General features: G+C 54.6%; 1 protein-coding gene across 2 annotated transcripts in view; it reads left to right on the top strand.

Moving 5' to 3' along the window:
• The window catches only part of LOC122384777 (5'-nucleotidase domain-containing protein 3-like), a 40,063-nt gene that overhangs the window by 6,808 nt on the left and 10,752 nt on the right, over positions 1-22,503 (top strand). For both annotated transcript variants that reach the window (XM_043372507.1, XM_043372508.1), the window contains one exon: positions 17,918-18,011. In XM_043372507.1, coding sequence (XP_043228442.1) covers positions 17,918-18,011 — 94 coding nt within the window. The remainder of the gene's footprint in view (positions 1-17,917; positions 18,012-22,503) is intronic.

The following is a 22,503-nucleotide window of genomic DNA, read 5'->3' as shown; positions in this document are numbered from 1 at the left end:
TCTCTTGTTTATAGTAGAAAAATGAACAAAGGCATCGCGGGCCGCAGCGGATGTCCGGCCGCTATGCAGCCTGACTCTTTTATATGTCAGCCAAGCCTCGTGTCGCCTGCTTAGTAAACTCCTAGGTGGATTTTTTGACCAGGGTGGCTTGCCACCCGAGCTCCTGCTTTTAGGAGGCACATGATCTAACACTTTACTAACGACAATGTCTCTAAATCTGTCAAAACTATCAGAGGCATTTAAATATCTAAGCTCAAAATTCCAATCAACCAATCCTAGGTCCTCCTTCAATCTACGATAATTTCCCTTGTGCCAAGAGAACTTCCCTTGCACTGCCTTTGCTACTGATGACTCGCCACTGAAGATATAGTCAAATACTACAGGCACATGATCACAAGCAGGCAAGGGGGGTTGCACTATGACACTGCCAATTCTATCCCACTCAGAAGTCAAGACGAGATCTAATGTGTTTCCAGACCTAGGAAACGTGGGCTCTGACACCCACTGTACTAGACCTTTTGATTCAAACACATCCATAAATTTAGTCTCAAGTGGCGGGTACGAGCCCACTGGTAAGCACCCAGATTGACACCACTGAATACCTGGAAGATTGAGATCACCCAAGACTACAATCTCTTTGCCCTCCACAATACTCTGTAAACAATCAACAAGAGCATCATTCTTCGCTAAATCATTTGAAGGGGGTCTATAAACACACGCAAAATACACATTGTAACTAGCTAGACGAAACAACAAAGCATTATCAGTGAGATCAGCTACTTCATCAACCATTAAAGACTCATGGACATAAGCACAGACTCCGTGTTTTCCTACATCGCCAATCACATCCTTACGAAACAACTGGAAATGTGGAATAGAAACAATGGCATTCGAGACTGAGGACGTTAGATGAGATTCAGTAATACATATAATTTTCAAGTCATGCTGCTCAATTAATCTCATTAATGAGGTCATCTTACTGCAGATGCCATTTACATTTACTGTACAACATTTGATCACAGTGTGCTGCAGACTGGGAGACGGGTCACCTAGTTTTCCTGGTTGACAGGGGTGGTGGCAGGTGCTCCCACACTATTCTGGGTCTCCGTGGCAGGCAGAGCACTCGCCGTGGGCATGGCCTCAGTATCAGTGCCACTAACAGGGGGTTCCCTGGCAGGTGCTGCCTGCTGGTTACACTCTGACTTTCTCTGAGCTTCGGCTCCACCGTGAGGCCGAGGCACGCTCGCTGTGAACACCCGAGCGATAGGTTGTTGCTGCCTTCTCATGTTTAGTTCCTGTCGCTGGGTGAAAGTTAAGTCCCTACGGATGTAAACATGGTCGTACTGTGATCCCTTCAAGAATTTTGCCTTGTCAAGGACGAGAGCCCTGAGCTCGCTGTCCATTATCTTTGCTCGACATAATTCAGGATGATCTTTGATTTTCACAATGTCTGTTAGAGACACCCTGACCCCCATCATAACAGTGGAGAGCTCTGCAAACTCTGCTGATATGGCATCAGCAGTTCTGGCAACAAGACCCTTGATGACCACTGAACATCTCCTCTTCTCCCTCTCCCGTGCCTCGATGACTTCCTGTCTGATCATTTTCCGATAGTCCTGATCAGCTGAGGGCCTGACCACACTGGCATCACGAGGGGGCAAGGCAGGGAAGTCCCGTGAGGACAAAGTCGGAACAGTTCTCTCTGAAGGTGTTGGCTGTGGGGGAGGAGCAGAAGACCCCAGTGATTTCTGTCCAATGGCTGCATCCAGCTTTGCTGTGAGCTTAGCCATCTCAGAACATAGACCTTTGACAGTTAGGTAGAGTTGTTTTACACAAACAGTTTCATTTTCTTTTTCCTTTTCCTTGCTCTTCCTGCTGCGAGTATTTGGTACCTCTGTCCAAGCGCCCGCACCAGGCTTCACACGACATCCAGAGCACACAAATAGCACAGAGTTCTCCTCACGCAGAGAAGAAATTAGAGCAATAGCATTGTCAGCGAGGCCCGTGCACATCTCAGATGGACAAAACCATGCATTACATCTGTCACACCCTATTGCAGAGTCATCCACCACAGTCTCGCACATACCACAGTGAAACACATCATGCTGTGAAGACCCTCCAGCCCGTGGCTCATCCCCCAATGCAGCTTGGCCAGAATCAGTCTCTTGGGCCGAAGCGGCATCAGTACCCCCCTCTGCCCCACCCGCTGTTGGGGCACCTTGAGCAGAAGCAGCACCAGTACCTGCACGACTGTTAGCAGATGCATTGTTCTTACCGCCACGAGGGCGTGTCGGTGCCATGCGGTTGGGAGAAGGGACAGGCAAGAAACAATAGCAGGCAAGACCAAGGCTGAGGCGTGCAATGCGGACAAGGAAAGCCGGTCAGCTTCCAGACACCCTACCGGTAAGCTTTGTGCAGATTGAGTGCAGTGCAGTGCTCCTCCAGGGTCGATCAGCGTGCAAAGACCAGCAGCAGTTGTTCACCAGGCCTCCTCAAGTGCTTCCTCCGCCTCTTGAGCTGTAGCTTCAGCCGCCAAACGACAGCCAGCGCGAAATTCAGCAAGAGAACGCCAGCTTCGGACTTAACGCTAACAACTCTTCCTAATTAGCCGTCGGACAACAAAATCCGCGTTGGCTTCCCTGTGATTGATGTGGACAGCTCCAATAAAAATAAACGGCGCACTGGCATGGGTACCCAATGACCTCTGTCGCAATCAATCCACTCCACAGGATTGCGACTTGCCCCGGCTGATATCCTATTGCAGCGACCTCTATATCGGAGCGAGTCGCGACGAGTGGTACTACAGCGACCTCTGTAGCATAGCAAGCTCCGCACCAGGCGACATCGTGGGGTCAGAGACCAGGGGCTCCCTAACGGGAATGAGAGGTGATAAGCTGTTGTAAAAACTTTTATCATGTTTTAGATTTGTTGATGAACTTAGCCTAGACGTGTTTGTGGTAGGTGTTTATGCTTTCGTATTTGCTAGGCGTTTTTTTGTCGTCCTTCATGACCAGTCGGCTCAAATTATGTACCTAAATTCTATGCTTATCGCGATTATCTCTGTGGATCTGCTTTGGACGGCCGATTTCAGCAATCGTTTGTGTTCCATTAGTTTAAAAGAATGTGCGGCGACGCCGCGCAAGGTTCTGGAACGTGTGTGGGAGCTCTGAGCTCGCGAGTAAATTTTCAAAACGTCCTCCGGGCCGGATTTGAACCAGCGACCTATGGATGTCTGATGAATACCGCTACAGTCCACCGCTCTACCAACTGAGCTACCAGAGGAGTGAATGATGGGGGCACGAATAGTGTGTGTTATTACAGAATACCTAACTGATGTGACTGCAGCTCTCCGTGGAGCCAAGATTCTTCAAGATCAGGGTAACTTTTAAAGGGGGAGGGGGAATTTCCCCCCTTCGAAAATTCCGCTCCCCCTTTCAAATTGTGCGTGAACGGCTAGGGAGGGAAGGGGGAATTTCCCCCTTTCAAATTTATTCTTGAGCCCATTTTCAATCAATTCGCTACTCAGATTCTATAAAACGCAGGGGTGTCGATTTTTCAAAATGGTTGGGGGTGCTCAACCCCTGCACCGGGTGACAGATTGCAGCTTTGCCATGCGGCACAACCGTACAAGGCGGGGTTGGTTATCCCCATAAGGTACTGATAATGCCGGGATTTCTATATACTAACATTTCCCAAGGGCAGAACGTTCTTCTTGAAAATCATTCTGCTCGTCCTAGTACTTGGCTACCTGATTACATAAACATCTTTCTGAAAAAAATATATTTGCCGGCAGCATGGCAGCAGCCCCGACACCTCTGTAATAAGGTGACAGAAACCAATGACGGTGATTAGCACCGGTGCAGCAGCCGCTGCGGTCCGCAGGGGCGGACATTGCGCGGAGGCAACGGTAGCTACGAGGCTCTGGCGGTAATCAGACGATCCCAATATCGATGACAAATGACAGGTGATCGCATTTGGATATTTACGGGTTTACGATTTTCCCCAGTGGCGTAGCCAGGTGGGCCGTGAGGCACGTGCCCCCCCCCCCCCCAATCAGGGTCGGGCCTCAGGGTCCCCTCGGGTTATTCGGGCCTGAGGGGCCCTGAGGCGCCAATTGGCCGCTAAGGGTCAATGCTGGCCATATTTGGACATAGAAGGGATCCACGGGGCTCGTAAAAACCCCTCATGGGCCCACAAGTACCAACACTAAGATCTCCACAAGGGCCCCAAGCCAGTCTCTGAGGGCCACTTGGCGGCCTCTGAGGGCCCCTTACCGGCTTCGGAGGGCCACATGTCGGACTATGGGGGTCTTAACCGGCCTATTCCCAGCCAGCAAATTTGGTCCTGGCCGTAGCTGGTCTTACTCTGGCTAGCTCCGGCATTTGCTCCGGCTAAAGTATGGGCAAGGTCTGGGGCCCTACGGGAGCTGACACACGATACCGGAGCTCGCCCGCATCACAGCCGGACTTATGCCGCATCAGCCGTGCCGTGCCTCCACCGTACTTCAGCCACAGTAAGCCAGAGCAGCTATGAGGTGCAGCCGGACCTGGTCGTAGGGAGCCGGACTTGAGCCATGGCAGGGAGTCTGACTTGAGCCAGACTTGGCGGTTCGGAACCATAACAACCCGGGAGCGCTACGGCATATACTGGCTAGCCGGAATAGAGCCGTATCGACCCAAACCCCGGATCTGACGGCGATACCCTCGTCAGTTACCAGCGACCCTGACGGTCCCACACAGGTGACTCGGAGGGTCACAGCGGCGTCTGAGAGCACCATGTCCGGTCTCTGAGAACCCCACAAGGCTCCTGAAGGCACCGGTGAGCTCTTGATATCTTCTTGTCGGCCTATGAAGGGTCCGTTCCGTAACAGCAGTTCTGAGGGCCACACGCGCGCCTGTGATGGCCCTAAACCAGCAGGGGCGCGGGAACTACTGTAGCCATGTACTTCTGCCGGTCGCCGCTAGATGCTGTGAACCGCGAGTTACAGTTTTGTTAACCCGCGCCCCAGTGGCGGTCTCAGCCAACTTCGCCCTAGTGAGGGGGGGCATATGTTACCACCCACCTCTAACTCAAAAACTAAGAGGGCTAGAAAGACGCAGTAAAAAGCAGTCGATAGCTCTCAATGCGTACGTTTGAAAGTATTTCGGTCATTTTTCACCTTAGAGCAATATTGGGGTCACCAGAGGTCATCAAAGGTCAAAATTTGCCAATTGTCATTATATTTTTCAGAAAACATGCCGCTATCTCAGGAACTATGGTAGCTAGAAAAACGCATGGAACAGCAATCGATAGCTTTTGAACTCTTCTTTTGAAAAGGTCATTATCAATATTGACCTCAGGTCAACGGTTTAGCCTCCAGAGGGCAAAAACTCCAAAAATAGCTGTTTTTACGAAAAGTGTTTTTCGACAATAACTTTCGACTACAAAAAGCCACGACATTTCTATTTCCAGAATCGTGTTCCCCTCGCCGAGACGCGTCGAATGGACTATAATTTGACCTTGAAAGGTCAACTTGAAAATTTGACCTCAGGTCAAGGTCATGACCTTACCGGAAAAGGTCATGTTGCATATCAGTCGATGCGTCTCAACAAGACAAACACAATGAGACCATCCCCAGCGTTCTATCTCTTTCCAATCGCGAGTTATTGGCAAAAAACTGTTTGTAGCCTCAAGTGACCTCGGATGACCTGTCTAGAGGCTATCAGCAAAAATGACACCTTGGTCATCACGAGTGGACTAAATCATTGTGATTCTGAAATATTTGGACTGTTCCGATGCGTACACACGGATCTAGAGGCATTTTCATTTTTCTCCATTGACTTGTAATGGAAAGGTCACGCCACTGACCTGACCTTAGATCACGGATATAAAAAATCCGAGATATACAAATTGTAGGCGCCCATAACAGCATGCAATCCACCAAGTTTCAAACCTTTCTGACAAACACTGCAGGCTGGACATGATTGTTAACTTTTTTTTAGGCTTGGTCAGTAAACTTGACCTGGTGACCTGACCTGACATGACCTGGGGTCAAAAATTTCACACATTGTCAAAAATTGATGTACCAAAAGCTACCCCAAGCGGCGCGGCGCTACGCGCCGCGGTTTTTTATTCACACGCAAAAAACGCGACAGGGTGGTAACATATGCCCCCCCCCCACTGGGGCGAAGGTTAATAGGTGTCGCTTTTACCAGTCTCTAAATTGCTAAAGCCTTCGATTAAGTTGTGCGCCCCCCTTTTAACGTTCCGTTCGCTTAAACTGCTGTATTGTTTGGACAATTGTATTGGCTATGTGTATATTAAAAACCATATGTATTCGTTTATTACATTCGATGTTCTCGCCAACATGTGTGCAATACTAGATAACTAAGTTCGTATGTAAAATTATATATGTCTCGATTTTGTGGCGAAATACATGAGATATCTGTATGTTACAGTGTTTCTACTGGCTACACCAGCCAGATTGGTGACCCCGCGTTCTACGCACTAAGGGATCGCTATCCTCTTGTGTTCCCTGGCACACCGACACTGGCCTGCACCCTGAGCTATCTCCTCCAGCTCTTTTTGTGTAGGAAGGAAGTGGCGGATGGTGTGTCTCCACGAGGATCCTACTTTTGTGCTGTGTGGAACTGGATAACGCCGACTACTACTGCTGCACTACGATCCAGCTACTTCATCGGCTCACCTCACCGTCCGGCTACCTCTGCAGCTGCACCGCAGCACCTGCCGATCGCCGTGTCGCCGTCGCCGCCACCGATCTTCCCGACCATTGCTCTCGGCAGCCATGGACCAGAAGACCCAGCCTGCCGGCGCCGGTGCAGCCGCCGCCGCCGCCGCCGCCTCGCATGCCGCTGCTGCTGCTGCCGCTGCCGCCCAACCGGACTACCTCCGCATGGCGACCGCGCCACGCAGCCACGTCGCGCCGCCGCGCTTCTTCGAGGAGGACCCCGTGATCTGGCTCGTCCAGCTCGACCTCTTCTTCTCTCAGGCAGCTGTGGACGATGAGCTCAGCCGCTTCCGGATCGCCGCTACTCTCCTTCCTGGCCACCTCCTGCGCGACTTCACCGACATCCTCCGCAACCCTCCTCTAGACCGACCTTACACCATCCTTTCCGACGCCATCCGTCAGCGGTTCGGCAAATCAGTCGAACAGCGTCTTCGCTGCCTGCTCTCTGGCCAACCACTCGGCGACAGGCGTCCTTCCCAATTCCTTCGGCATCTCCTGGACCTTGCTGAAGCTGAAGGCTCACAAGATTCCCCGCTCATCCGCCAGATCTTCCTCAATGCTCTTCCGCCTCGGACTCAGCCCTTCCTCCAGTGCCTGCCGCCTGGGACGGACCTTGCGACCATCGCTAGCACTGCCGACCGACTCCTGGAGCTTCCGCAGCAGTCGGACGTCGCTGCACCTACCTCAGGCCTTCTCGCCGCGGTATCGACTTCTGCGCCTGCTGCAGCCTCACCTGCTGCTCCTGCAGGACCCTTCCACCTCCAAGACCTGATGAGCCAGCTGCTGACTGGTATCACGGCCCTCACAACATCAGTCGCCACACTGGTGGACGAGACGCGCCGCCGAGAGAGGTCTGCATCCCGTGCGCCCGGCCGCGCTCGCCACCGTCCACCACGCGACCTGTCTGCTGCTGCCCGGTCACCCAGCCCTGCAACCAACACGTCTACCGGCGCTGGTGCTTCTTACTGCTGGTACCACCACAAGTTCGGTACCAACGCGCGCTCATGTCAGTCACCGTGCTCGTGGTCTGCAACTGCAACTCCGACCTCGGGAAACCAGCAGTAGGACAGGTGACACAGACGTCTGCACCTGCCCTGCTCAACCCTGACGTCCCTCCAGCCAGCGGCCTTCTGAGACTCAAGGACAACAACACTGGCATCACCTTCCTCATCGACACTTGAGCCGAGTACAGTGTTCTTCCAGCGACACCCACCGATCGTGCTCGCGGAACCAACGGACTGGATCTGCAAGCAGCCAACAACAGCAGCATCCAGACCTATGGTCAGCGCATGCTCACGCTTTCTCTCGGCCTCAGAAGAGATTTCAACTGGATCTTCATCATCGCGGACGTCTCCCATCCTCTCCTAGGAGCCGACTTCCTCTCCTCGTATGATCTCCTCGTCGACACCAAGAGAGGCCGTCTCATCGACCACCTAACTGAGTTGTCTTCACCTGCTTCCCACTCTTCAGTGCCATCCACCGGACTGACAGCCGTCGTCGGATCCGACAACCCAGCATTCCTTAACCTCCTTCGAGAATTCCCCAGCCTCACCCAGCCGTCACATCATCCGGAGCCACAGCACTCAGTCCGACATCACATCGAGACTACCGGCCCTCCGGTCTTCTGCCGCCCACGCCGTCTGGATCCAGCTCGACTCGCCACTGCCAAGGCAGAGTTCCAGCGCCTTCTCAGTCTCGGAGTCATCCGACCCAGCAGCAGTCGGTATGCATCACCGCTGCACATGGTGCCCAAGTCGTCTGGAGATTGGAGACCCTGTGGAGATTACCGTGCACTGAACCGCATCACAGTGCCTGACCGGTACCCACTACCACATCTCCATGACTTCACTGCCTGCCTCGCTGGGACATCGATCTACTCTCGGCTCGACCTCGTCAGGGCCTTCAACCAGATACCGATGGCCCCAGAAGACATCGCCAAGACAGCGATCACAACGCCCTTCGGCGCCTTCGAGTTCCTCCGTATGCCGTACGGTCTCCGGAACTGCGCTCAGACCTTCCAACGGTTCATGGATCACATCCTCCGTGGCCTGGACTTCGCCTTCGTCTATGTAGACGACATCCTCATCGCCAGCAGCAGCATCTCGGAACATCTCACACACCTCCGAGAGGTCTTCAGCCGTCTTTCCCGCAACGGTGTGCTCCTCAACCCATCGAAGTGCGCCTTCGGCATGGAAAGCATCTCCTACCTCGGCCACCAGATCTCCAGCGGAGGCATCACTCCTCTCGACGATCGAGTCAGTGCGATCAAGAACTTCGACCGTCCAGAGTCAAAGAAGAGCCTCAAGAAGTTCCTGGGGATGATCAACTTCTATCACCGCTTCATCCCACACGCTGCTGCTCTTCTGGCACCTCTCCACGGCCTGACTGCCTCAGACGACCGAGCTGCTTCAGTCACGTGGACCTCAGAGGCAGACGCCGCCTTCTCTGCAGCCAAAGCCGCCCTCGCTGACGTCACCCAGCTCGCTCATCCCGTCAAAGATGCAGCTCTGAGCCTCAGCACTGACGCCAGCAGCACGGCAGCCGGCGCCGCGCTCCACCAGCGAGTTGGTGGTTCTCTTCAGCCTCTCGTCTTCTTCTCGCGCAAGTTCACGCCCACCCAACGCCGCTACAGCACCTTTGGACGGGAATTGCTCGCCATGTACCTCGCCGTGCGACATTTCCTGCCCTATCTGGAAGGACGCGACTTCGAGATCCTCACGGACCACAAGCCGCTCGTCTTTGCTCTCAAGGCCAAAGGCAACGCCAACCATTCTCTCCGTGAACAACGTCACATGGACCTGATTCTGCAGCACACCAGCAAGATCGGACATGTTCCTGGACACCTCAACCCGGTAGCTGACGCCATCTCACGGATCAGCTCAGTGTCTGCGCCAGCTTCTGCCGCAGCTACACCTTCACCCGGCCTTCTGAGCTTGGCCGACATCGCCCTACACCAAGCCAACGATCCTGACCTGCCGAAGCTGCAACAATCCTCATCTCTGATCATCCGTGACTTCCCAGTCCCTGATCATCCGCATCTACGTCTCTGGTGCGACACCTCAACGGCCACACCTAGACCTGTAGTCCCAGCCAGACTCCGCCCTTCCATCATCAAGAGCTTCCACGACCTGTCTCATCCTGGCATCAACGCTACGCGTCATCTCATCTCATCGAGGTTCATCTGGCCCCACATCAACGCGGACATCCGTGCCTTCGTCCGGAGCTGCCAGCACTGCCAGCGTGCCAAGATCCAGCGCCACACGAAGCCACCCATGGGCAGCTTCCAGCCACCTGACTCTCGCTTCCTGCACATCCACATCGACCTTGTCGCACCACTTCCTCCGTCCCATGGCAACTCCTATCTCCTGACTGTCGTCGACCGCTTCACCCGATGGCCCGAGGCAATTCCTCTGCCCACCATGGACGCCGTCACGGTGGCTCGGCATCTCGTCAGCGGCTGGATCGCCCGCTTCGGAGTACCCGAACTCATCACCACCGACAGAGGATCCCAGTTCGAGTCCCGCCTCTGGACAGAAGTCTCCAAGCTTCTCGGCACCTCTCGGATCCGGACCTGCGCCTACCACCCAGAAGCAAACGGGATGGTAGAGCGCTTCCACCGCCAACTGAAGTCAGCTTTGCGGACCGATGACGACGCCGCCTCCTGGTCGGACCGACTTCCTCTGGTGCTACTCGGAGTGCGCACGGCCCTCAAGGAGGATCTCGGATGCACCGCTGCAGACCTAGTCTATGGTTGCAGTCTTCGACTTCCTGGTGACTTCCTCTCCCCCATGTCGTCGGACACTTCTTCTGATCCGGCTTCCCTAGCCTCTCGTCTCCGTGCCGCCATGTCGGAGCTCCGTCCAACTCCTCCTCGTCCTGGCTCCCGCCAAATCTTCATCTCTCAAGACATGCAAACCTGCTCCCACGTCTTCATCCGACGCGATTCGCATCGCTCTCCTTTCCAATACGTCTATGACGGTCCTTATCGTGTCCTATCCCGCGACCAGCACACCGTCACCATCGACCGTCTCGGGCGACGCGACACCGTCACCCTGGCTCGGTGTAAGCCGGCCTTCACGGACTACGCGCCTGCCGCAACGCCGCCTCCTGCGCCGGACGTCCTGGTGATCGACACGCCTCCTACAGCGCCAGACAGCTCGGTGGACCGCCCGCCTACTGCACCCAGCCGCTCGGGAGCCCCCGGCGGCTCTAGCCCGTCTCGCCGCGTGCCGCCGGGCCCGCCGCCTGCTTCGCAGCCCCCTCTCCGTCGTTCGTCGCGTCTTCGCCGCCAAACATCTTTTTATGGTGTTTAACTAGGGCGGGGGAGTGATGTAGCCATGTACTTCTGCCGGTCATCGCTAGGCCCATGTACTTCTGCCGGTCGCCGCTAGATGCTGTGAACCGCGAGTTACAGTTTTGTTAATAGGTGTCGCTTTTACCAGTCTCTAAATTGCTAAAGCCTTTGATTAAGTTGTGCGCCCCCCTTTTAACGTTCCGTTCGCTTAAACTGCTGTATTGTTTGGACAATTGTATTGGCTATGTGTATATTAAAAACCATATGTATTCGTTTATTACATTCGATGTTCTCGCCAACATGTGTGCAATACTAGATAACTAAGTTCGTATGTAAAATTATATATGTCTCGATTTTGTGGCGAAATACAAGAGATATCTTGTTTTTGTTTTTTTTTTATCTTGTTGATGTTTTTCCTACTCAATATATATATATATTTGTCTATACATCACTCAAAGATATCTGTATGTTACAGTGTTTCTACTGGCTACACCAGCCAGACTACTTTCCGACTGGGGGGCACACTATAATAGAGATCAACCTAGGGTACCCCCAAATCTAGTTTTCTCACCGGTTTTAGGCCACTTATTTTTCACCCCTCGGCTTTTCAACAAAAAAGAAAACATTTGCAAAAAAAGTGTGGTATTCCGTCTCAAAGCTGTGGGGGCACCGCCCCCACGGCCCCAGAGTTGGGGAGGGGGCAAGCTGCCCCCACTGCCCCCCGGCTCCCGCGCCTATGTAAACCAGTGTCTCTGAGAGCCTCCACAACGGCGCCTGTGAGGGCCATCACCGGCAACTGTGGAGCACCTACACCGGCGCCTCCGAGGGCCATACATTGCATTGCCATATCTGAGGGCCCCGCACTAGTGCCTCTTAAGGCCCTATATCGGCGGCTCTGAGGGCCAAACACCGTCGCTTCTGAAGGCCCCACAAGCAGGGATGCGGAGCCGGAGCCGGAGCCGGAGCTGGAGCCGGAGCCGCCGGAGCCGATATATTTTGCCCGGAGCCGGAGCCGGAGCCGTGAAACAACACAGCCCGGAGCCGGAGCCGGAGCCGTCAAAAAAGGGGCGACTCCGGCTCTGAGGAAAAAAAATATTGACCTAACTCGGTTTGACAGTACAAAGCAGTAAAACATGTGGTATTCCAAATATCCTTGTTATGCAAATGCAGAAACAACGTGTGCCAATCCAATCGCCTTTTTTCTTCCACCCGTATTTAATTAATCGCATAGGGAATGTACTGAGTAGGAGCCGGAGCCGGAGCCGGAGCCGCCGGAGCCGGACCATTTTATTCGGAGCCGGAGCCGGAGCCGGAGCCGTATTGACATTTCACCCGGAGCCGGAGCCGGAGCTGGAGCCGATTTTTTCTCCGGAGCCGGAGCCGGAGCCGGAGCCGTCTGAAATTTCCACGGCTCCGCATCCCTGCCCACAAGTGCACATATGACGGCCACCCACCGGTGACATTTGAAGGCCCCACACCGGCGACTCTGAGGGCCCCATCGGCGTCTGAGTCCGTGCCGGTCTCTAAAGACGACCCCACAGGGTTTCTGAAGGTACCACCGGCATCTGATGGCCCTTTGCCGGCCTCTGAGGGCCCGTCGCCGGTATCTGGAGCCCCCTGCCGGCTTGTAAAGGGTACGCGTTATCAGCTCTAAGGGTCAGACACTCGTGTACGACGGACCCACACCAGTGTCTCTGCAGTCTGCAACTTAACGTCTTTTTTCGCCCTGCTTCTTAATACTAACTTTTCTTTTTTGTTACATTTTTATTTCATGCATTGTAAATTGCGTAATTGTTTTATTTTTAGTAGTGAAAGACTGCGGAACCAATTATTTTCCTCAAGCAGAGTTAGTGGGAGTTATTGAGGGACAAAATAATTGGGGGTGCTGACTGGAACATTTGGGGGTGCCCGGAAAACCATTGGGGGTGCTCATTTGAGCATTGGGGGTGCTGCAGCACCCCCAAAAGTATACAAATCGACACCCATGTCATCGTTGATCAGACTCTAGTCATCAATCAACGTTGCTGGCGCTTAGATAATTTTCAATTTGAGGTTCCATCCAACCATTTTACGTTTAGTGCAATGGGAACTCCAGATTTGATCCGAAACCGATCGGATGGTCGGTGGATCTCTTGTCTTGTCGCAATTCGCACTCATTGACATATCGGTACAGGCGTCGGCGTAGAAACCGGCGGGGGACGGGGGTCATGACCTCTCAGAACCAAGGGCGGATACGGGGGGGGGGGCAATGTGCCATGGCCCCTCCTTTGACGCAAAAAAGAAGGTGACCCCCTTTTGGACCCCCCCCCCCCTTTATCATTGTCCTTTCTCAGAAACGACCCATTTATTCACGATTGTTTTCACTTTTTCAGCAACGCCAAGGCCAGATATCTAAAATTTTTGTCCCAATGTGACAATGGCTGTGTTGAACCATCCTCCAATCCGGAATCATTGAGGAAAGCAACGTTATTTTTGTCCCACAGGCATCAAAGCTTTGAGTAATAAATAACTGTTTTCTCTATATGTAGCATTCACGTTCATCTGCTTTGTATGCAGAGGGCGCAAAAAAAAAATGTAGGTACCTCATCACGGCCGGCTTTCCCAATGGAATTTCACTGCTCACCAATACTGATCGTAATAATTCAGGTTTTGTGCTTCATTAGTTTTTGTTCGGATATCACTGCCCACCTTGTAGTTGTAGAGGTTGCAGTTTTGTAGCGCCGTCGTTTCTCTACATAGGTACACGACCACACAAAGAACTTTGGAATTGCTCGTTAACTGTAGCTTTTGTGAGCGTTTAAGAATTTCATGTTTTTTGCTCATCTTTGCTCGAACAGTTTGACATCAATTACTCCTGACCTAAGGTGACCTAAGACTTGAAATTTTGTGTGAAGGTTTCAAATTGATGCCCGGTAAGGTACTAAAAATTTGGCGGCGCTGCGCGCCGCCGTTTTCGCTTTTCAAGAAACCCCACATGGGGGCCAAAATGACCTCCAATCAGGGCGCGGGTTAACCTCTCTCTTTAGCAAGGCGTTACTTAATGTTTGGCCGGGGTATACTACTTATTGATACTACTGATAGGTTGATACTACTGATTGGCATTTGCAAGGGCCCAGTCAAGTTGGGACCTCCCCGCCCCTTACAGCCAAGGTAGGTGCGTATATTTTTTAGCAAAATTATTTTTTGGCAACCTTCCAAACTAAAGTGGCTGAAATCCGGGGAAAGAATAGGATTTGGGGGTAGGTAAGGTTCTGCGGGTTCCATCCTAACGAAAAACCTAATGGCATTGCCGCCCACCTCCCTTTCAGATGCCCGTGGATCCGCCCTTGTCCCGAACTTTATTTCCCCTCTCAACTTTTCCTGTAAAAGTAACCCTGGATACTACTGAATGACATTTGCAAGGGCGCAGTCCAGTTGGGACCTCCCCCGCCCCTTACCGCCATGGTAGGTACGTACAGCCCTCTGCACACTGCGTGGTAGGCATTCTTTTTTTGACAAAACTGAAAATAACTCGAAAACTATGTTATCTGTCACTCGGAAATCGTAACAGCAAGACGCGCGAGACTCCGCACCTTAGATTGGGCATATCATAGTATACATTTTCCATCCAGTTTAGCAACAACACACAGAAGTTTATATTTGTCCCCGAAACAAACTTTTGCATTTTGCTGCCACACTAGACGTATACGTTGTTCAGTGAGGCACCCAATCGAAGGAGTGGAGCATTGGCGCATCTATGTGCAATGAGTTCCGACCGACTGATAATATAGTCTTTGAGATATTTTAAGTTTTGTCGGAAAAAGAATACCTACCACGCAGTGTGCAGAGGGCTGTACCTACGTATAGTTTTTAGCTATTTTTTTGCAACCTAACAATATAAAGTGGCTAGATTCCGGGGAGAGAGTAGGATTTGGGAGTAGGTAAGGTTCTGCAGGCGCCATCCTAACAAAAACCTAATGGCATTGGGCCCCCCTTTCAGATGCCCCTGGATCCGCCCTTGCCCCGAACTTTATTCCCCCTCTCAACTTTTCCTGTAAAAGTAACCCTGTTCAAGATACACAGCTGGGCTCTAGGCTTCTGTGTTCTTCATGGAAAAATCAAGAAAGCAACCATACCTACGAGATAACAAAACCTATGCAGTTATAAGTAGTAGGTAACTAAGTAGGTAAAAGTGAGCCAAATTTTTTGATTGGTAGGTAGGAGCACGGATCGGATAACAAAACAGCGCAATCATAATATCATAGGCATATCTTCCGCTCAATGCCGCTCTGGGCTGCAGGCGGCGAGTCGATCCTGGCTCAACAGTCCCGGTGAGTTCCGGCGCCCGCTGCCCCTACGGCCTAACCCCGGACTGCAGTGCTGTGGTGGGTTCCGGCGCCTGCTGTCCCTACGGCCTAACCCCGGACTGCAGTGCTGTGGTCGGTTCCGGCGCCTGCTGCCCGTCAGTGCTTTTAGTGCCGTCGAGTGTTGGAGGGTCGGTCCCGGCGCCTGGCTGCCCCTACCTCCGGCTGTCCCGTCTGCCCCAACCCCCGGCTCGCGGTGCTGTTGGCGGCGGCGGAGGCCGTGGGGATCTCGGCCGACTGGAACTGCGCCACCACGATGATGTAGGTGAGCACGGTGGAGACGAGGCTGAGCAGGGTGGAGCGGCGCAGTCGGAACAGGCCCAGCTCGCCGATTGTCTCCAGCTGGCGGCCGGCCTCCTCGCGCTGCAGACCGGCCTCGGCGGCCAGCGCTGGGTGGCGGCGCTCCAGACTCAGCAGCAGCGCCCAGCGCCGGCCGGCGGCCGACACCAGCTGCTGGCTGGCCTCGCACGGACCCGCCAGAGTCGTCACGTTGGTGAACAGCATCAGCACGCAGTTGATGACACCGTTGTAGTGCCGCATCTCGGGGCTGACGTAGCGCAGCAGCATCAGCATCACGGTGATATGGGAGAGCACGGCGTACGTGGTGGCCAGCAGCAGCTCGGGAGCCATGTCCTCAGTCAGCTGCTGGAGACACTCGGAGAGCCGCGTCTGCAGCTGGCCCAGCCGCTCCAGGTGCCGAAGGTCGGCCTCCCGGCCTGAGAGCAGGGCGGAGAGAGACTCCTCGATCTTCTGCAGGCCGGCGGCGATCTTCTGACAGGCGAACACAAACTTAAGCGGCACCAGAATGAAGGCCAGGAGCGTCAGGGTGATGATAAACATCATCGCCACCATCAGCATGCAGCCGAAGTTCAGTGTATGACACGGCCACGGAAAGGTCAGGATACCGATGATGATGATGGCTGCCGTGTAGACAATGGCCACGAACCAGGCTCCCCAGGCGGGCAGGTCGGGTCCTGCGCGGCCGCCGCTCGGCAGCAGCCGCTCGGTGTCGGTGAGTACCCCCGTCAGGCGGGCGATCAGCCGGCCGTACCGGGGGCGGCCGCGCACAAACGTGGCCGTCACCGTGGCCCAGGCCAGCACCGGCATCACGCCAAAGAACCCCGAGTCGACGGCGGCCGTCAGAAGACTGCCCGTCTGCTCCCGAACAGCCGCACCATGCTGAATGTGTGTGCGGACGGCCAGGAAGGACGCCACGCTGAACACGACGTAGACGAGGGTGGCGTACAGAGTGGGGCACCAGCCGGAGCGGCCCGAGGCGCCGGCGGCCCGCAGCAGCGACAGGAAGGCCCGCGCCGGACCGGACCACGGCCAGGCGGCACCAGCCCGCTGCGGCGGCGGCATCAGCTCATCGGGCGAACCGCCGGAGATGACGGTGCGGTGCACCACAACACCGCCGCTCGGCGAGACGACCATGGTGGTGGCGGAGAGTGGCAGGGACGTCAGACTGTCCGGGGCAGAGGACTGGTCCGGACGGCCCGCCCGCACCGGGGCGGGCCTCTGGGGCGACGGACGGCAAACACCATCGGTACTGTCTGGTGTTGACTCAACAGGCCGCTAACGTATGCACTGACTGTCAACAGACCTTGGACGAGCTTCACGCACCATCCACTGTCTACAAGAGAGACCCCATTGCCACTGTCTTTCCGTCGATATTGCCGGTCTTTCTGTTGACATGTTCCGCAACAATAACATGTTTGAATGCCCTCACGGTTCTTCGTGTTTGCGGACTACGTCTATGACCTTTTGTGGGTGCAGCGTCGCTACTCCCGTCTATGATGAGTCGCTGCTTTTGTCGATCGACGGGAGACCGGCGTCGGGTGTTGATTGAACACATGGGGTGGTCAGCAGCCAATACGCGAATGTCATCGCCATGCTGTGTTGGCTTCTAAGTCTGTTTGGTGAAGCTTTCCACGGCTGCTAATGGATTGGTAACGTGTCGATCGAACGATTCTGCTGGGTGGGTTTTTTTATGTGATCGCTCTGCCTTACGATCGACTACGTACACTGAATTAAGTGTCGATAGGTCGTTTGAAATAACGTTTTCGGCGCTTTTTCGCCTTTGATCTCATTTTGCCTAGTTGATGCACGAAGAGACGGATGAAATCCATTATTTCGCTTTACAAGTACCTGCATTGGTTACATGATTATTGATTAGGTAGTAGGGGTTGAATGTTGAAACCAAACCATAGCTATCGGTAGTTCTAGCAAATTAGGCATTCTAACTTGACCGAGAACTGACTTACGAGACCTTATTGAGACGCGGCCGGTTTCCTGGCAAACGAACTTACGAATGCGCCCCGGACTGGGCCGTGGTAGAGGCTGACATGTTAGAGGCCCCCTCCCACGATCGGCGAGTTCATGAGAAATATACAAGACAAATATGATTGTTTTAACTTAATTTGTTAAAGCAATCAAGCAGGACACGGCATATCCTGAGCATTGGTGACCGTTCTGATAGTATACCCTTCCATCATTGAGATGTGATTGGTGCCCAGTGCAGTGCCTGATTGTTTGTTCCTCTCTGTCCGACAGGGGTCTGTCCAAGGTGTCCGATGCAGAGGTCATGGAGCTGTACGGCTCGACGGTGCTTCCCATCAACTACATCGAGCCGCCGCCGGGCAGACCGGTGAGTGACCCTGACCTGACCTGACCGGGTCGGATCGACCTGTGAGTGACCTGGCCTGACTGGGTCGGGTCGACCTGTGAGTGACCTAACTTGACCTGACAGACCGGGTCGGATCGACCTGTGAGTGACCTGACTGGGCCGACTAGTGAGTGACCTGACCTGACCTGTGCGTGACCTGACCTGACCTGAACGGGTCAGGTCGACCGGTGAGTGACCTGGCCGGGTCTACTGGAGTGACCTGGCCGGGTCTACTGGAGTGACCTGACCGGGTCTACTGGAGTGACCTGGCCGGGTCTACTGGAGTGACCTGGCCGGCTACACGGGGACGGTCACGGTATGTGGAGTTTGACTAAATAGCTATACGATGGACGCCGTGGATTGATGGATGCAGTGGAAGATGAAGGGTGACGCGACTTTCGGTAGTGAGTAGTCTTTAAAATTGTTTGGTTTTATAAGCATTCGTGAAGTCACTTGGCGACGAAGACATCTTCCCTGCTGCTCTTGTTCTACCGCTTGAGCGCTTATTGGGTGTGTAAGGTTAAAGTTCTAGTTAAGTAAGCAGTCATTGGTGTCAACACTCTTTCCCCTCTGCTCTATCCCCATCGACCAACTGCATTATGCTGGTTTCTTTCCATCCCGTCTTCTCTCCATCCTCTCTCCGTCCTCCCGCCATCCCCTACTCCCCTCGTCTCGTCGGCGCCCCTCCCCCGACGGACCTCTCATGTCCCTCCGCCGGGCCGGGGCGCCATTTTACTCCCACCGTCGAACGTGATTGGTCCATGGGACTTTGCACCGCCCCTCCCCTATTATCTCTCCGTCACCACTCCCTCCCCTCCTCTCTCCTCTCCCCTCCCCCTTCTCTCCCCTCACTCCTGTCGGCAGCCAGGAGATACGAGGTCTCACGTACTGCACTGGGGCCGTCTGTGACCTGCTGTGTAGTTTGCCGATGTATCCCGCTTCAACTGGATAATGATGAGGAACTGACGTTAGTTTCCAATAACATTAGCCTCCCCTCAGAAAGTGGAGGGGTGAATTTATGTTATTGACAGATCTTGATCTTTGCCTTCCTTCATTCCACCTTGCGGCTTGCCAGGATCGACAAGACATGGTGAGTTGCGTCAGTGCACTGCAAGACCTAACGCGACCGCATGCTGAATTGGATGTCAAGGACAATGTGTGGACACGGGTGGTCGAGTGCGGTCCTACCGGGTGGGCGGCCACAGTGGGAGGACCGCCCACCCCGTCCCCTGCAGGGGACTGCCGACCGGCCGGTCGGCGGGCGGGATGGGTGGGCCAGGGACTAGGGGAGGGGCAGAGAACGTCAGCCGTTGGGGTGGTCGGATGGGCTTATCTGTCACCGGGGGAGGAGGAGGTGCGGCCACGGTGGTCACCGACGCTAATTTAAAGGCGGGCGATCCTCTCTGATAACCGCCCCACTTAACCCTTTCTGTCACTGCCCCAACTTCGTCCCATGACTACCCCGTTGTCGCCCTGTAACGGCCGTCCGTAGTCGTACCCTACATACTCTGTCCTTCGTTCACCGCTCTACTGACTACTACCGCCCTCTTACCGCTCTACTACTGTAAAAGGTAGTCTTTGCCAAATTTCTTTGTATTTCTCGCTCACCCTCACACACCACCGTGCGGTCCCATGGCTCGGACACGACTCTCCCTCTGTCCCGTCCGACGCGCCGGCATGGCCCCGAAACTGGGGCGAACGGCCGCCGGGACCGCTCCGACGCCAGATGTGCCCCTCCGTCCACACCGGAGGGGACGGGGCAGACGGCGGCCGGCCGACGCTCCCCGCGGCGCCGAGGCGACAGCCTCCAAAACTCAACTCTCACACTACACCTTCCCCTGATTCTCAAGAATCAACCACTGAAATTTTAACACAAACACGCACACAACCAGCCAAGCAATCCTAAGACATTCTCTTAAACGCTCCTAATCAGCACGCACAATGTCCACGAACCTTCCCCAATCATTTAAGAATCTTTTTTACGTGCAGCGCCCGGCATGCAGCGCCCGGCATGAAGAAATGCGCTTGGCCAGGCTCACCAATTGTGTCACGGACCACAGATGCCACGAAACTACCAGCTCTCTCATTCAACCACTTGCCCTCTCCTGTCCATCAACGGCACACACAAAATCAATTGGTCACCTTAAATCAAATGCACACACGGACCACAGATGCCACGAAACTACCAGCTCTCTCATTCAACCACTTGCCCTCTCCTGTCCATCAAAGGTGCACACAAAATTAATTGGTCACCTTAAATCAAATGCACACAAAGACCACGAGCTCACAAACAATCAGACACTTATTCTATAAAGTCCCGGTCACTGCCACCACACGGCCCTCCTGTGGAATTTCTAGTGCAGTGCCGGCGACTGCCACCACACGGCTCCTGTGGAATTTCCAGTGCAGTGCCGGCGACTGCCACCACACGGCCCTCCTGTGGAATTTCCATTGCAGTGCTGGCGACTGCCACCACACTGTGGAATTTCCAGTGCAGTGCCGGCGACTGCCACCACACGGCCCTCCTGTGGAATTTTCAGTGCAGTCCCGGCAACTGCCACCACACGGCCCTCCTGTGTAATTTTCAGTGCAGTCCCGGCAACTGCCACCACCTCCACAGCCCACCGGCTGCCACTCCCACAGCCCCACCGGCTGTCACTTCCACAGCCACACCGGCTGTCACTTCCACAGCTCCACCGGCTGCCAATCCCACAGCCCCACCGGCTGTTACTCCCACAGCCCCACCGGCTGTTACTCTGTAGTTTCAGTGATGCTTTTCGATGCTAAGTGATGCTTTCCGCGATGCGAGTCGGATGGACTTCGCTCAGGCGGTGTCAGGTCGCTGCCGCCGGGGCCAAGCTGTGTCCGGGCAGGCGGTGAGTCAGTGAGCGAGATGGACTGACGGTGTGAGGGTGCGCGCTGAGGAATACAGAATCTACAAGCTATTTCGGCCATCATGGCGAACTTCGACTTGAAACTTATCCCGGAGTATGATGGCACTAGTGACTTTTCGTGTTGGTATGAGAAGGTGGAACTGGTGTGTGGCCTGCAAAAACCGGCAGTGGACTTGGCCGTGGTGGTGCCGTTGAGACTGACAGGGGGTGCCTCGGCTGTTTATCGCCAACTGAGTGAAGCCGACAAGGCGGACGCAGGGAAAGTGAAGGCGGCTTTGCAGCGTGCGTTTGCAGTCGACAAGTTCAAAGCCTACGAAGAGTTCCGAGATCGCCAGCTGCGGGTCGACGAGTCCGTCGATGTGTTTCTGGCGGACCTACAAAGACTGTCGTCGATCTTCGGAGGCATTAACGAAGAGGGATTGAGCTGCGCATTTGTGGCAGGACTGCCCGAGTCCGTGCGGCACGCTCTCCAGACAGGCGCCCGCATGGAGTCCCTGACTCTGTCGGAGATGGCGGACCGGGCCCGTGCTATCCTCTGTCGAGATAGCGTTCTGGGGGTAGCTGCAGCGGCAGACCACCGCGGTCCGCGCCGTCAGGAAGCCACCGTTTGCTATGCGTGCGGACAGCCCAACCACTTGGCCCGCGATTGTCTTCGTGGTCGAGGTGGCCGTGGACGTCGAGGTGGTTTGGGCGGAAACAGGCTCTGTTTCCGGTGCAGCCGACCCGGCCACGTGGCAGCTACCTGCCCGGAAAACGGCGGCGGAGAGGTGGCCTCAGCGCCAGCCTCCTCTCCGGCTCACCAGTGAGTGGCGCTCTGCCGACCACGCGCCTGTCGGTGGACGGAGTGATGTGTCGAGCCCTCGTGGATACCGGATGCACCGTGAGCGTCGCGCACTCCTCCGTTTGCCGCCGCTGGTCTGCGGAGCGAATCAACGTTGTGACACTGAGTGGAGAACGATACGCATGCGAAGGCAGAGGTTACGTGTCAGTGCAGACCATGTTTGGTGCTCGAGTTGAGTTGGAAGTGCTGGTGTCTGCTAGAAAGCCTTTGAACTTTTCATTCATTCTGGGAATGAACGGTGTGACTGCTCTGCAGGGCGTGTTCGTTAGTGCATCCAGTGAAGTGAACTTTGGAGTGGACTCAGCTGTGCCGGCCGCTCCAGTTGCAGCGGCTGCCAGTGGCGTCTCGGATGGAGCAGCCTCATCGCTGCATCCGGGCTGCAATGAGACGGCGGCGCAACCCGAACCGACACCGACCGACCTGCACCCGGACCGGGCACCAGTTGTGGATGCACCAGATTATGCCGTGTACTTTGATCCGACATCTAAGGCGTGGAGAATGAAATGGAAGTGGACTGACGGAGCAGAGCCGGAGTGCTTGCAGAACACTGTCGCACAGTACAGGGTGCCGTGTGACGCTCGCCGTGAATTTGACGATGAACTCAAACGTTGGGTGGAGCAGGGCTGGCTTATTCCCTACAACGAGTCAGAGCTTGGCCCACCAAAGGGTCTGGTGCCTTTAATGGCAGTCCAACAAAAGAACAAATCGAAAGTGAGACCTGTGCTTGACTATCGTGAAC

Source organism: Amphibalanus amphitrite, unplaced genomic scaffold (assembly GCF_019059575.1).
Source record: "Amphibalanus amphitrite isolate SeventyFive unplaced genomic scaffold, NRLGWU_Aamphi_draft 000198F_arrow, whole genome shotgun sequence".
In the NCBI taxonomy this organism is placed as follows: domain Eukaryota; kingdom Metazoa; phylum Arthropoda; class Thecostraca; order Balanomorpha; family Balanidae; genus Amphibalanus; species Amphibalanus amphitrite.
This window is presented reverse-complemented; position numbering and strand designations above follow the sequence as displayed.